At 43.0% G+C, this 12780-nt stretch overlaps 1 protein-coding gene across 2 annotated transcripts in view; it reads left to right on the top strand.

The window, feature by feature from the left end:
- The window catches only part of ENTPD1 (ectonucleoside triphosphate diphosphohydrolase 1), a 146786-nt gene that overhangs the window by 92194 nt on the left and 41812 nt on the right, over positions 1-12780 (top strand). For both annotated transcript variants that reach the window (XM_075352245.1, XM_075352246.1), the window contains exon 2: positions 7767-7894. In XM_075352245.1, coding sequence (XP_075208360.1) covers positions 7767-7894 — 128 coding nt within the window. The remainder of the gene's footprint in view (positions 1-7766; positions 7895-12780) is intronic.

The raw sequence follows: 12780 nt of genomic DNA, 5'->3' as shown, positions 1-12780 counted from the left end.
CCTCAGTGTTCCTCATCCCTGCTGCTGGATATCCATCCACCTAGCCTCATTGACAGCTCCTCAGTGTTCCTCCTCCCTGCTGCTGGATATCCATCCACCTAGCCTCATTGACAGCTCCTCAGTGTTCCTCATCCCTGCTGCTGGATATCCATCCACCTAGCCTCATTGTCTGCTCCTCAGTGTTCCTCCTCCCTGCTGCTGGATATCCATCCACCTAGCCTCATTGACAGCTCCTCAGTGTTCCTCCTCCCTGCTGCTGGATATCCATCCACCTAGCCTCATTGACAGCTCCTCAGTGTTCCTCCTCCCTGCTGTGAATCCCTGCACACACAGCCTGATTTACAGCTCCTCTGCCCCCCCCCCTCCTCCTCTCCTTATGTTGCTAATAAGTCAGGATAGATGGAAACTGATTATACTAAAGAGCTCCTTCTTTAGCTGCTTATTTTGCTAATTGTATTACACAGCGACTTTTGACATGGATTTTCAAAGTAAGTACACCTGCCTCATCAGGTTTAAGAAATCTATGTAATAATGTATGGTGTAAAATCTCCTGACGTATGCGCTTTAACCAGTAGGAAATGTGCCACGTTCTGTATAATTGATTTTTCCGGTGTGTTTTCTTCCGGTCAGATCCTACAAAATATGATCATCATAAACGTTTATGGGAGCCATGCTAAAAATATATAGATACAAATAGTCCAAAGACAAGAGACTTTTTGTAAGCCTGGGTTTCCAGGACGCGTTCTTTAAATATCCTTACTCCTTGGCCTCTTGCTTATTACTAGAAGACGGCTTTATTCCCCATTTCCTACAGAACAGGTCCCGCACAGTGCGCAGCACACAAATGCCCAGTTTATTGAGGTCATTCTTAATGTCAAGCGATGCCGACAAGACACTGGCCTGTTCTCTTGCTTATTATGTAAATGGAGTCACACAAAAAAAAGCCTCATTGACAGCTCCTCAGTGTTCCTCCTCCCTGCTGCTGGATATCCATCCACCTAGCTTCATTGACAGCTCCTCAGTGTTCCTCCTCCCTGCTGCTGGATATCCATCCACCTTGCTTCATTGACAGCTCCTCAGTGTTCCTCCTCCCTGCTGTTGAATCTCCAGCAACCTATCCTCAATGGCAGTTCCTCAGTGTTCACCTCCCTGCTGCTGGATATCCATCCACCTTGCCTCATTGACAGCTCCTCAGTGTTCCTCCTCCCTGCTGCTGGATATCCATCCACCTAGCTTCATTGACAGCTCCTCAGTGTTCCTCCTCCCTGCTGCTGGATATCCATCCACCTTGCTTCATTGACAGCTCCTCAGTGTTCCTCCTCCCTGCTGTTGAATCTCCAGCAACCTATCCTCAATGGCAGTTCCTCAGTGTTCACCTCCCTGCTGCTGGATATCCATCCACCTTGCCTCATTGACAGCTCCTCAGTGTTCCTCCTCCCTGCTGCTGGATATCCATCCACCTAGCCTCATTGACAGCTCCTCAGTGTTCCTCCTCCCTGCTGCTGGATATCCATCCACCTAGCCTCATTGACAGCTCCTCAGTGTTCCTCCTCCCTGCTGCTGGATATCCATCCACCTAGCCTCATTGACAGCTCCTCAGTGTTCCTCCTCCCTGCTGCTGGATATCCATCCACCTAGCTTCATTGACAGCTCCTCAGTGTTCCTCCTCCCTGCTGCTGGATATCCATCCACCTTGCTTCATTGACAGCTCCTCAGTGTTCCTCCTCCCTGCTGCTGGATATCCATCCACCTTGCTTCATTGACAGCTCCTCAGTGTTCCTCCTCCCTGCTGTTGAATCTCCAGCAACCTATCCTCATTGGCAGTTCCTCAGTGTTCACCTCCCTGCTGCTGGATATCCATCCACCTTGCCTCATTGACAGCCCCTCAGTGTTCCTCCTCCCTGCTGCTGGATATCCATCCACCTAGCCTCATTGATAGCTCCTCAGTGTTCCTCCTCCCTGCTGCTGGATATCCATCCACCTAGCCTCATTGACAGCTCCTCAGTGTTCCTCCTCCCTGCTGCTGGATATCCATCCGCCTAGCCTCATTGATAGCTCCTCAGTTTTCCTCCTCCCTGCTGCTGGATATCCATCCACCTAGCTTCATTGACAGCTCGTCAGTGTTCCTCCTCCCTGCTGCTGGATATCCATCCACCTAGCCTCATTGACAGCTCCTCAGTGTTTCTCCTCCCTGCTGCTGGATATCCATCCACCTAGCCTCATTGACAGGTCCTCAGTGTTCCTCCTCCCTGCTGCTGGATATCCATCCACCTAGCTTCATTGACAGCTCCTCAGTGTTCCTCCTCCCTGCTGCTGGATATCCATCCACCTAGCCTCATTGACAGCTCCTCAGTGTTCCTCCTCCCTGCTGCTGGATATCCATCCACCTAGCCTCATTGACAGCTCCTCAGTGTTCCTCATCCCTGCTGCTGGATATCCATCCACCTAGCCTCATTGACAGCTCCTCAGTGTTCCTCCTCCCTGCTGCTGGATATCCATCCACCTAGCTTCATTGACAGCTCCTCAGTGTTCCTCCTCCCTGCTGCTGGATATCCATCCACCTAGCCTCATTGACAGCTCCTCAGTGTTCCTCATCCCTGCTGCTGGATATCCATCCACCTAGCCTCATTGACAGCTCGTCAGTGTTCCTCCTCCCTGCTGCTGGATATCCATCCACCTAGCCTCATTGACAGCTCCTCAGTGTTCCTCATCCCTGCTGCTGGATATCCATCCACCTAGCCTCATTGACAGCTCGTCAGTGTTCCTCCTCCCTGCTGCTGGATATCCATCCACCTAGCCTCATTGACAGCTCCTCAGTGTTCCTCATCCCTGCTGCTGGATATCCATCCACCTAGCCTCATTGACAGCTCGTCAGTGTTCCTCCTCCCTGCTGCTGGATATCCATCCACCTAGCCTCATTGACAGCTCCTCAGTGTTCCTCATCCCTGCTGCTGGATATCCATCCACCTAGCCTCATTGACAGCTCGTCAGTGTTCCTCCTCCCTGCTGCTGGATATCCATCCACCTAGCCTCATTGACAGCTCCTCAGTGTTCCTCCTCCCTGCTGCTGGATATCCATCCACCTAGCCTCATTGTCAGCTCCTCAGTGTTCCTCCTCCCTGCTGCTGGATATCCATCCACCTAGCCTCATTGACAGCTCCTCAGTGTTCCTCCTCCCTGCTGCTGGATATCCATCCACCTAGCCTCATTGTCAGCTCCTCAGTGTTCCTCCTCCCTGCTGCTGGATATCCATCCACCTAGCCTCATTGACAGCTCCTCAGTGTTCCTCCTCCCTGCTGCTGGATATCCATCCACCTAGCCTCATTGACAGGTCCTCAGTGTTCCTCCTCCCTGCTGCTGGATATCCATCCACCTAGCCTCATTGACAGCTCCTCAGTGTTCCTCCTCCCTGCTGCTGGATATCCATCCACCTAGCCTCATTGACAGGTCCTCAGTGTTCCTCCTCCCTGCTGCTGGATATCCATCCGCCTAGCCTCATTGATAGCTCCTCAGTTTTCCTCCTCCCTGCTGCTGGATATCCATCCACCTAGCTTCATTGACAGCTCGTCAGTGTTCCTCCTCCCTGCTGCTGGATATCCATCCACCTAGCCTCATTGACAGCTCCTCAGTGTTCCTCCTCCCTGCTGCTGGATATCCATCCACCTAGCCTCATTGACAGGTCCTCAGTGTTCCTCCTCCCTGCTGCTGGATATCCATCCACCTAGCTTCATTGACAGCTCCTCAGTGTTCCTCCTCCCTGCTGCTGGATATCCATCCACCTAGCCTCATTGACAGCTCGTCAGTGTTCCTCCTCCCTGCTGCTGGATATCCATCCACCTAGCCTCATTGACAGCTCGTCAGTGTTCCTCCTCCCTGCTGCTGGATATCCATCCACCTAGCCTCATTGACAGGTCCTCAGTGTTCCTCCTCCCTGCTGCTGGATATCCATCCACCTAGCTTCATTGACAGCTCCTCAGTGTTCCTCCTCCCTGCTGCTGGATATCCATCCACCTAGCCTCATTGACAGCTCCTCAGTGTTCCTCCTCCCTGCTGCTGGATATCCATCCACCTAGCCTCATTGTCAGCTCCTCAGTGTTCCTCCTCCCTGCTGTGAATCCCTGCACACACAGCCTGATTTACAGCTCCTCTGCCCCCCCCCCCCCTCCTCCTCTCCTTATGTTGCTAATAAGTCAGGATAGATGGAAACTGATTATACTAAAGAGCTCCTTCTTTAGCTGCTTATTTTGCTAATTGTATTACACAGCGACTTTTGACATGGATTTTCAAAGTAAGTACACCTGCCTCATCAGGTTTAAGAAATCTATGTAATAATGTATGGTGTAAAATCTCCTGACGTATGCGCTTTAACCAGTAGGAAATGTGCCACGTTCTGTGTAATTGATTGATTTTTCCGGTGTGTTTTCTTCCGGTCAGATCCTACAAAATATGATCATCATAAACGTTTATGGGAGCCATGCTAAAAATATATAGATACAAATAGTCCAAAGACAAGAGACGTTTTGTAAGCCAGGGTTTCCAGGACGCGTTCTTTAAATATCCTTACTCCTTGGCCTCTTGCTTATTACTAGAAGACGGCTTTATTCCCCATTTCCTACAGAACAGGTCCCGCACAGTGCGCAGCACACAAATGCCCAGTTTATTGAGGTCATTCTTAATGTCAAGCGATGCCGACAAGACACTGGCCTGTTCTCTTGCTTATTATGTAAATGGAGTCACACAAAAAAAAGCAAAAAAACCCCAAAAAACAGTTCAGCTAAGGAAAGCGATTCTATCTTGAGCACTTCTTTTTCTTTTACAGAAGTGTTGGGCTGAGCGGGACCAAATCCAGATGGAAAGAATGTGCTTTGTAAGAGGCAGTGAATGGTACAGATTGTTAATTTGCACAAGGCCATGCCGCAGGGAATCCCGGCTTACACTTCTATGACATAATTCCACCGGAAAGAAACGTATCGCTTCCCTTTTTTTTTTCTCTCAATCAAAATTAAGAAAAAAAAACAAAAAAAAAAACTTCCTTTCTGGAAAGGTTTCCATCGTTAATATTCGGGGCATGAACTTAGAAGGTCTTAATGTCAAGTTTGTGTGAAAGGATTCTCTATGGTACGGGCATAAATATAGGGGGGTAGAGGTTGCTGTTCACCTGGAGTTTAAAGGGGGTCACATATGATCTATAGCTGTTGGTCCCTGTTACAGATTTTTCATTAGGGTCAAACTTTGAACAAATATTTAATATATCTTTTCTTTTTTTTTTTCTCCACTTATCCAAGAAATATACTTTTAATATTTTTTTTTTTAATTTTTTTACTCCATTGATGAGACATTATGTCACGGGTGACACAGAATTGTGGTTTCTGGCCATAGAAGGTCACATCATCTGGCTGCATAGAATGCTCCCTGACTTTCCATTGTTCCTCCTGTCAGTATTCATTGGTATAGGTAGCTTTCCTGCTGGATTCATCTCTCTCCCTTTTGGACCCAGCAGGAGCTCGCCTTCCACTCAGCTGCTGATCATCAGCATTCTCTTGGTGCTTAAATACTCCTTCCTTTCATGGACTGGTGCTGGTGATAGTTTCAGTTCAGGCAAGCCCTGGTTGCAAGCAGGTGGCTTGTATTCATCTGTGGTATCATTGCTGAAAACTGCTGAACTTCTACCTGAGTCATCTGTAGATAAGTAGCTCATGCATTTTCCCTCTGTGTGTCCTCCTTGTGTCTTCTATAGCGTTTAGTGGGGTTGACGAAGAGCTCATCCCATCCATTCCTTATTGCGGGTCCAGCACTAGGGATATTTAGGGTCAGGTATCCGACTCGGCTCATATGTGCAGCACCTATCTAGGGTGGTGAGAGACACCAGGCACCAGCAGTAGGTTTGGTCAGGAGTCACCATCTTCCCTTTCCCAAGACACAGGGTTTCCCTTCCCTTTTGCCGTTCACTTGGTACTTCTCCGTACCTAGCATGACACATTTATTCTCCTCTCCCTGCCTCATAAACCCCTAATTCTCTCCTCTTGGTCAAAATAAAATGAACTGCTTGGTCGGTGAAAGATCAGACAACTGTCCCTTTGAAATGTTTGGAAACATCGGGGAGCCGAATGAAAAGCAAAGTGAACGAAAGCTACGAACGGACATACACAGACCTATGGTTTCCTGGGACAGGACTAGAACTCATGAGCTTGTGAGCTCTTTGTCCATAGGCACCAGCTCTACCATGGAGCCGCTGCCTGTGCTTACTAGTAAGTGTTTAACTCATTCAAGAGCTGGATTCACATCTACAATGCTCAGTACTCCTGAATAATTTACTCCGTGCTGTTTCTGGACATGTGTTCTATAGAATATAGAGACTGGAGCGAAGAATCACTCATATCTGTGTCTGTGTATGACAACTAGTTTACACCCACTAGCTCAGAGACAACTGAGAACCAGAGATAGAGTCTGCACACTGGTGGAAATACTTATGCCAGAAATGCATTATTTACAAACAGAACCATGACAGCTTATTCTTATTCCGATCAGTCACAAAAAAATGTGCTTTACATGACCGTTCTGCTGTCACGGCCGTCTCCCTGTTGTTTTGAGGCTAGTGACAGACTTAGGACTGGAGCCTCCCATCTCCATCTTGACTCCTCATTTAAATGAGGTTTCCTTTCCATTGGCGTCTCATGAGTTAATTTCAGTTTTTGTTACCAGCAGCTCTGAGCAGGGCAAGTCAGCTGTTGGTGCTTTGGGTCCACGCCCATTTAGGTTAAATACTGAAGCCTTCCCAGCAGACCTTGCTGCTGTTAGAATCATTTCTACTCTGGCCAGCCTGGTGGAAGGAACTGCTGAGGTTATGTCCTGTGCTCATCCACCTGCTACTTTCGAGTCCGTTTTCTGTGATGAAGTTAGGTGTTTTGTATCCTTCTGTTTATTCCCCCGTCTGTCTTTCCTTTCCCTTTCCCTTATTAGTTTAGTGGCGAGTCTAGTGTACTCGTCGGCCTACTCACTAGGCGGGGTGAGTTTAGGGCCAGCAGGTATCCTGCTCAGTGACAGGTTGAAAAAAACCTGTATAGGGACTCTAGGGAGCTCAGGAGTCAGCTTGGGGTGAGTGCAAAAGGTACCCCCTCGCCCTAGCGGTAGGGACCTCCATTGTATCATTACCCCGGTGTGTCCCCTATTTTGTGGTGGTTTTTGGTAATGAATCAGACGCCCGTTGGTGTGATCGCGTGTGTCACGCATTGTACACAGACATCTCCAACTCTGGGCGTGACATCTGCTTCATGGAAAGTATCTTATAGATAACCTATTGGAAACTTACGTATTCATGGAGCCTTCTCTTTAAAATACAAACTCACCCATAACAATATGTCCTATAAGTTGCCATAATTAGTAAACCTTCTACCGGAGTCATCTGTAGATAAGTAGCTCATGCATTTTCCCTCTGTGTGTCCTCCTTGTGTCTTCTATAGCGGTTAGTGGGGTTGACGAAGAGCTCATCCCATCCATTCCTTATTGCGGGTCCAGCACTAGGGATATTTGTGCTCCGATTGTTCGCCGTTTATGACATATACTTGCTAATATTTTAATTAAAAAAAAAAGTTTTTGTTTATATCCAAAGGCTAAAACCCTGCCTTTATCATCATGTCATTCCAAACTGAAACCATGGAAAAGTAATCTGCAAGCATTAGGAGAGCTCATAGGCGATGGTGCGAGTGTCTGGATTCATTTTCTCTGCACATGTAACATTTACATTACTTTTTTTGCTTTTGTTACAGTTGCAAAACAGAAGAAGACATGGAGCAGAAAGGTCCTCTTCATCCTAGGAGTTCTTTTTATCTTGGGGATAATTGCTTTAATTGTAGTTGCAGTCGTGCAGAACAGACCTCTTCCAAAGAATCTCAAGGTAAAGCCTTTCACATCACTGTCATTTATGGGAACGGCTCAAGTAATCATGAAGACGCACAATGGCTTCTTTTTGTGTAGCCAACTGTTATTTTTATAGATATCATTTTGGGGAACATATAATTTTGTCTTTCTTTTTATTGCATTTTTGGAACCGGAATTATAACATTTAGAGGTTTTTTTTAATTTTATTTTTAAGTCATTTACTATAATGTGTTTAATTCTTTTTTTTTTTTGTTTAATTTCTTTAGATCATGAAAAGAGGCTTGATTCAAGCTTTTTTAGTATATGTGTATATACAGAATATATTGAAGCTTTTTTAGTATATGTGTATATACAGAATATATTGAATGTTCAAGTCTTTAATTCCTAAGTTTAAAGTCATAAAAAAGTTTTTAAAAGTTTAAAAACTTTTTTAGAATGACTTCAAACTTAGGAATTAAAGACTTGAACAGTCAAAAAAAAAAATAAAAAAAAAAATAAAATATATATATGTATGTATGTATGTATGTATGTATGTGTGTATATATATATATATATATATATATATATTTTTATTTATTTATTTTTTATATATATATATATATATATATATATATATATATATATATATATATATATATATATATATATATATTTTACACACACACATATACTAAAAAAGCTTGACTCACGCCTCTTTTCCTGATCTAAAAAAAGAAATAAAAAAAGAAGAAACACATTATAGTAATTTCTTTAGTTAAGGAAAAGAGGCTTTTTTAGTGTGTGTGTGTGTGTGTGTGTGTGTGTGTATATGTATGTATGTATGTATGTATGTATGTATATATATATATATATATATATATATATATATATATATATATATATATATATATATATATATATATATATATATATATATATATATATATATATATATATATATATATATATTAGTATAGACCAAAAGTTTGGACACACCTTCTCATCTCTAGAACAACTGTTAAGAGGAGCCTTTGTGCAGCAGGCCTTCATGGTAAAATAGCTGCTACGAAACCACTGCTAAGGACAGGCAACAAGCAGAAGAGACTTGTTTGGGCTAAAGAACACAAGGAATGGACATTAGACCAGTGGAAATCTGTGCTTTGGTCTGATGAGTCCAAATATGAGATCTTTGGATCCAACCACCGTGTCTTTGTAGAAAAGGTGAACGGATGGACTCTACATGGCTGGTTCCCACCGTGAAGCATGGAGGAGGAGGTGTGATGGTGCTTTGCTGGTGACACTGTTGGGGATTTATTCAAAATTGAAGGCATACTGAACCAGCATGGCTACCACAGCATCTTGCAGCAGCGTGCTATTCCATCCGGTTTGCTTTTAGTTAGACCATCATTTATTTTTCAACAGGATAATGACCCCAAACACACCTCCAGGCTGTGTAAGGGCTATTTGACTAAGAAGGAGAGTGATGGGTTCAGATGACCTGGCCTCCACAGTCACCAGACCTGAACCCAATTGAGATGGTTTGGGGTGAGCTGGACCGCAGATGAAGGCAAAAAGGCCAACAAGTGCTAAGCATCTCTGGGAACTCCTTCAAGACTGTTGGAAAACCATTTCCGGTGACTACCTCTTGAAGCTCATCAAGAGAATGCCAAGAGTGTGCAAAGCAGTAATCAAAGCAAAAGGTGGCTACTTTGAAGAACCTACAATATAAGACATATTTTCAGTTGTTTCATACTTTATTAAATATTTCATTCCACATGTTATAATTCATAGTTTTGATGCCTTCAATGTGAATCTACAATTTTCAGAGTCCTGAAAATAAAGAGAACTCTTTGAACGAGAAGGTGTGTCCAAACTGTTGGTCTGTACTGTGCATATGTATATATATATGTATATATGTATATATGTGTATATACTGACTATTCAAGTCTTTAATTCCTAAATTTAAAGTCATTCTAAAAACGTTTTTAAACTTTTAAAAACTTTTTTAGAACTACTTTTAACTTAGTAATTAGAGACTTGAATCTTCAATCCTTTAATCAGATATACTATATAGTTAGCACAATACGTGAACATTGCAGTATTTAGTAAAAATGAGGTTCTTCTATGTTGCAAAGAGGGGGGCTAATGATGTGCTCTGGAAGAGTCTCCCCCCTGGAACCACCCCACCTAAACATGACTTCAAAAGTGACCAGTTTTTTTTCTGTTATTTTATTAACGCTGGTCACCTAAGTATTCTGCTTCTTTGGAAAGACCTAGATGGATGATAAGATAGATACATATAGTGGTTTAAAAAAGTATTGAACACGTCACCAATTTTTCTAAGTATATTTTTAAAAGTACAGTTGATATGAATTTCTCACCAGATGTTAGTAACACCCCATACAATCCACACAGGCAAAGAAATCAAACAATGTGCATAAATGTAGTGATGTGTAATAATGAGAAATGACTCAGGGAAAAAGTAGTGAACAAGTTTTTACTGAAATGTGTTTAATACTTCGTACAAAAGCCTTTGTTAGTGATGATGCTTCGATGCCTCCTGTATGGAGAAACTAGTCACTTGCATTGCTCAGGTGGGATTTTGGCCCATTCTTCCACACAAACACTCTTCACATCTCTAGGTCCCGACTCCTTCTATGATCTTGGAGCTTTAGTTCCTTCCATAAATTTTCTATTGGATTCAGCTCTGGTGATCGGCTCGGCCATTCTAGCAGCTTTATCTTCTTTCTCTGAAACCAGTTGAGACTTTCCTTGGATATGTGTTTGGGATCATTGTCTTCCTGAAATATCCTCTCTTGTTTCATGAGCATCCTGGTAGATGGCAGCAGATTTTTATCAAGAATGTATCAATACATTTGACCATTCATCCTTCCTTTAATCACATGACGTTTGCCAGTGCCGTAACCTGAAAAACAGCTCCACACCATGATGTTCCCACCTCCACACTTCATTGTTGGGGTTTTTTGCGGATGATTTGCCTTTTAGCCTCAAGATATGGTATATGTTATGGCCTCGAAAGAGTTAAATTTTGGTCTCCTCTAACCAGACTATATTCTCCCAGTATTTCAGAGTTGTTGAACACGCTTGAACATTGTTTTTGTTCAGCAATGGAGTCTTGCGTGGTGAGCGTGCATACAGGAGCGTGCATACAGGAGCGTGCATACAGGAGCGTGCATACAGGCGCGTGCATACAGGCCATGGAGGGGGGAGTGCATTACTTATTGTTTTTTTTAAAGCAATTGTACCTGTTGATTCCAAGTCTTTCTTTAGATTTCCACAGGTGTCCTTGACTCTTGGACAACTCTTCTGATTATTCTTTTTACTTTTCTTTCATAAGAGAGAGGTCGTCACTGGTTTATGGTGAAATTATGTTTTTTTTCCACTTCCAGATTATGTCCCCAACAGAACTCACTGGAGCCTTCAGTAGTTTAGAAATTCTATTGAAACAAATACCATCAGTATTCATTGCAAAAGAATAAGGTTGTGAAGGTCGTGAGATTGAATAAATGGCGCTATAATAAATAATAATAATGGCTCACTGGTTTTACTCCTCATGAGATGTTTCTTGTGTGGCACCTTGTAATGAGACACCTTTTTTAGGCCATCAGCCGAACCAGCTGATATTATTTTTCACCAAGTGGCCAAATTGCTCTCTATTTACTGATAGATTTCAGCTGGTGTCATGACTTTCCATGGCTTTTGGCAACCTCTCTTTCTTCATGTGTTCAATACTTTTTCCTATGTCATTTCTCATTCTTACACATAAGTTAATTTATTGATATCTATGGTGTGATTTCTTTGCCTATTTGGATTGGATGGATTGTTACCGACATCTAGTGAGAAATTCATGTCAATAGCACCTTTAGAAATATGTTTACTTTAGTATTGAACACGTCATCAATTTTCTATTTCATCTGCTTGTACATGGGCATTTTTTATTTAGTGCTATTTTATCATGGTCTTTACCCAGGGGCCAGAGTAAGAATAATGAATAGCCTAAAGACATGCCCCCCAAAAATTATTTGAACCATGCCTTATTGTAAAGATCATAAAAATTATCTCTAGTCTTGAACCATATAGCGGATTTTTAGAGAAACAAGAAATGTCATACTGAGGGGAGCATTAAAAATAAAATAAGAACAAAAAAAATAAAAAATTTTAGCAAAGGTGTGCAGAAGTAATTACACTTTGGCCACTTTGCATTTTTTATTTGCCGCAACTTTGACAAAAATTCAGTGTTTTCCTGTAGTTTGTAAAAAAAAAAAAATTACAACAAAAATGTTGCAGTTTCTCCATGAATATAAGAAAAAAATTTCAACTTAGCTGCAACGTGTGAAGACAGCCAAAAGCTATGTGCACACAGTGCATTTTTATTGCTTATTTTATGTGTATTTTATGTGTTTTTGGGTGCATTTTTGTCACAAAACTGCATGCAAATCCTTATGCCAGTAAAGTCAATGAGAATTTGGAAGTTTTGTGCACATGTTGCTTTTTTTCCTCTTGCAGATTTGCAGCAGAAAATAAACTGCAGCATGTCAATTCTGTAATTTTTTTTTTTTTTTACCCCAAATGCATGGAAAAAATGCATACAAAAAAGCATTAAAATGCACCAAAAAAAAAAGCAAAACACTCATTGTTTTCTGCTAGGAAATGCAGATTTTGTGCAACCAAATACTCAGTGTGCGCACATAGCTTAAGGGGTACTTTACACGCTGCGACATCGCTAGCCGATTGTAGCGATGCTGAGCGCGATAGTCCCCGCCCCCGTTGCAGATGCGATATCTTGTGATAGCTGCCGTAGTGAACATTATCGCTACGGCACTTCACACGCACTTACCTGCCCTGCGACGTCGCTCTGGCCGGCGACCCGCCTCCTTCCTAAGGGGGCGGGTCGTGCAGCGT

This window comes from Anomaloglossus baeobatrachus, chromosome 5 (genome assembly GCF_048569485.1).
Source record: "Anomaloglossus baeobatrachus isolate aAnoBae1 chromosome 5, aAnoBae1.hap1, whole genome shotgun sequence".
Taxonomy (NCBI): domain Eukaryota; kingdom Metazoa; phylum Chordata; class Amphibia; order Anura; family Aromobatidae; genus Anomaloglossus; species Anomaloglossus baeobatrachus.
This window is presented reverse-complemented; position numbering and strand designations above follow the sequence as displayed.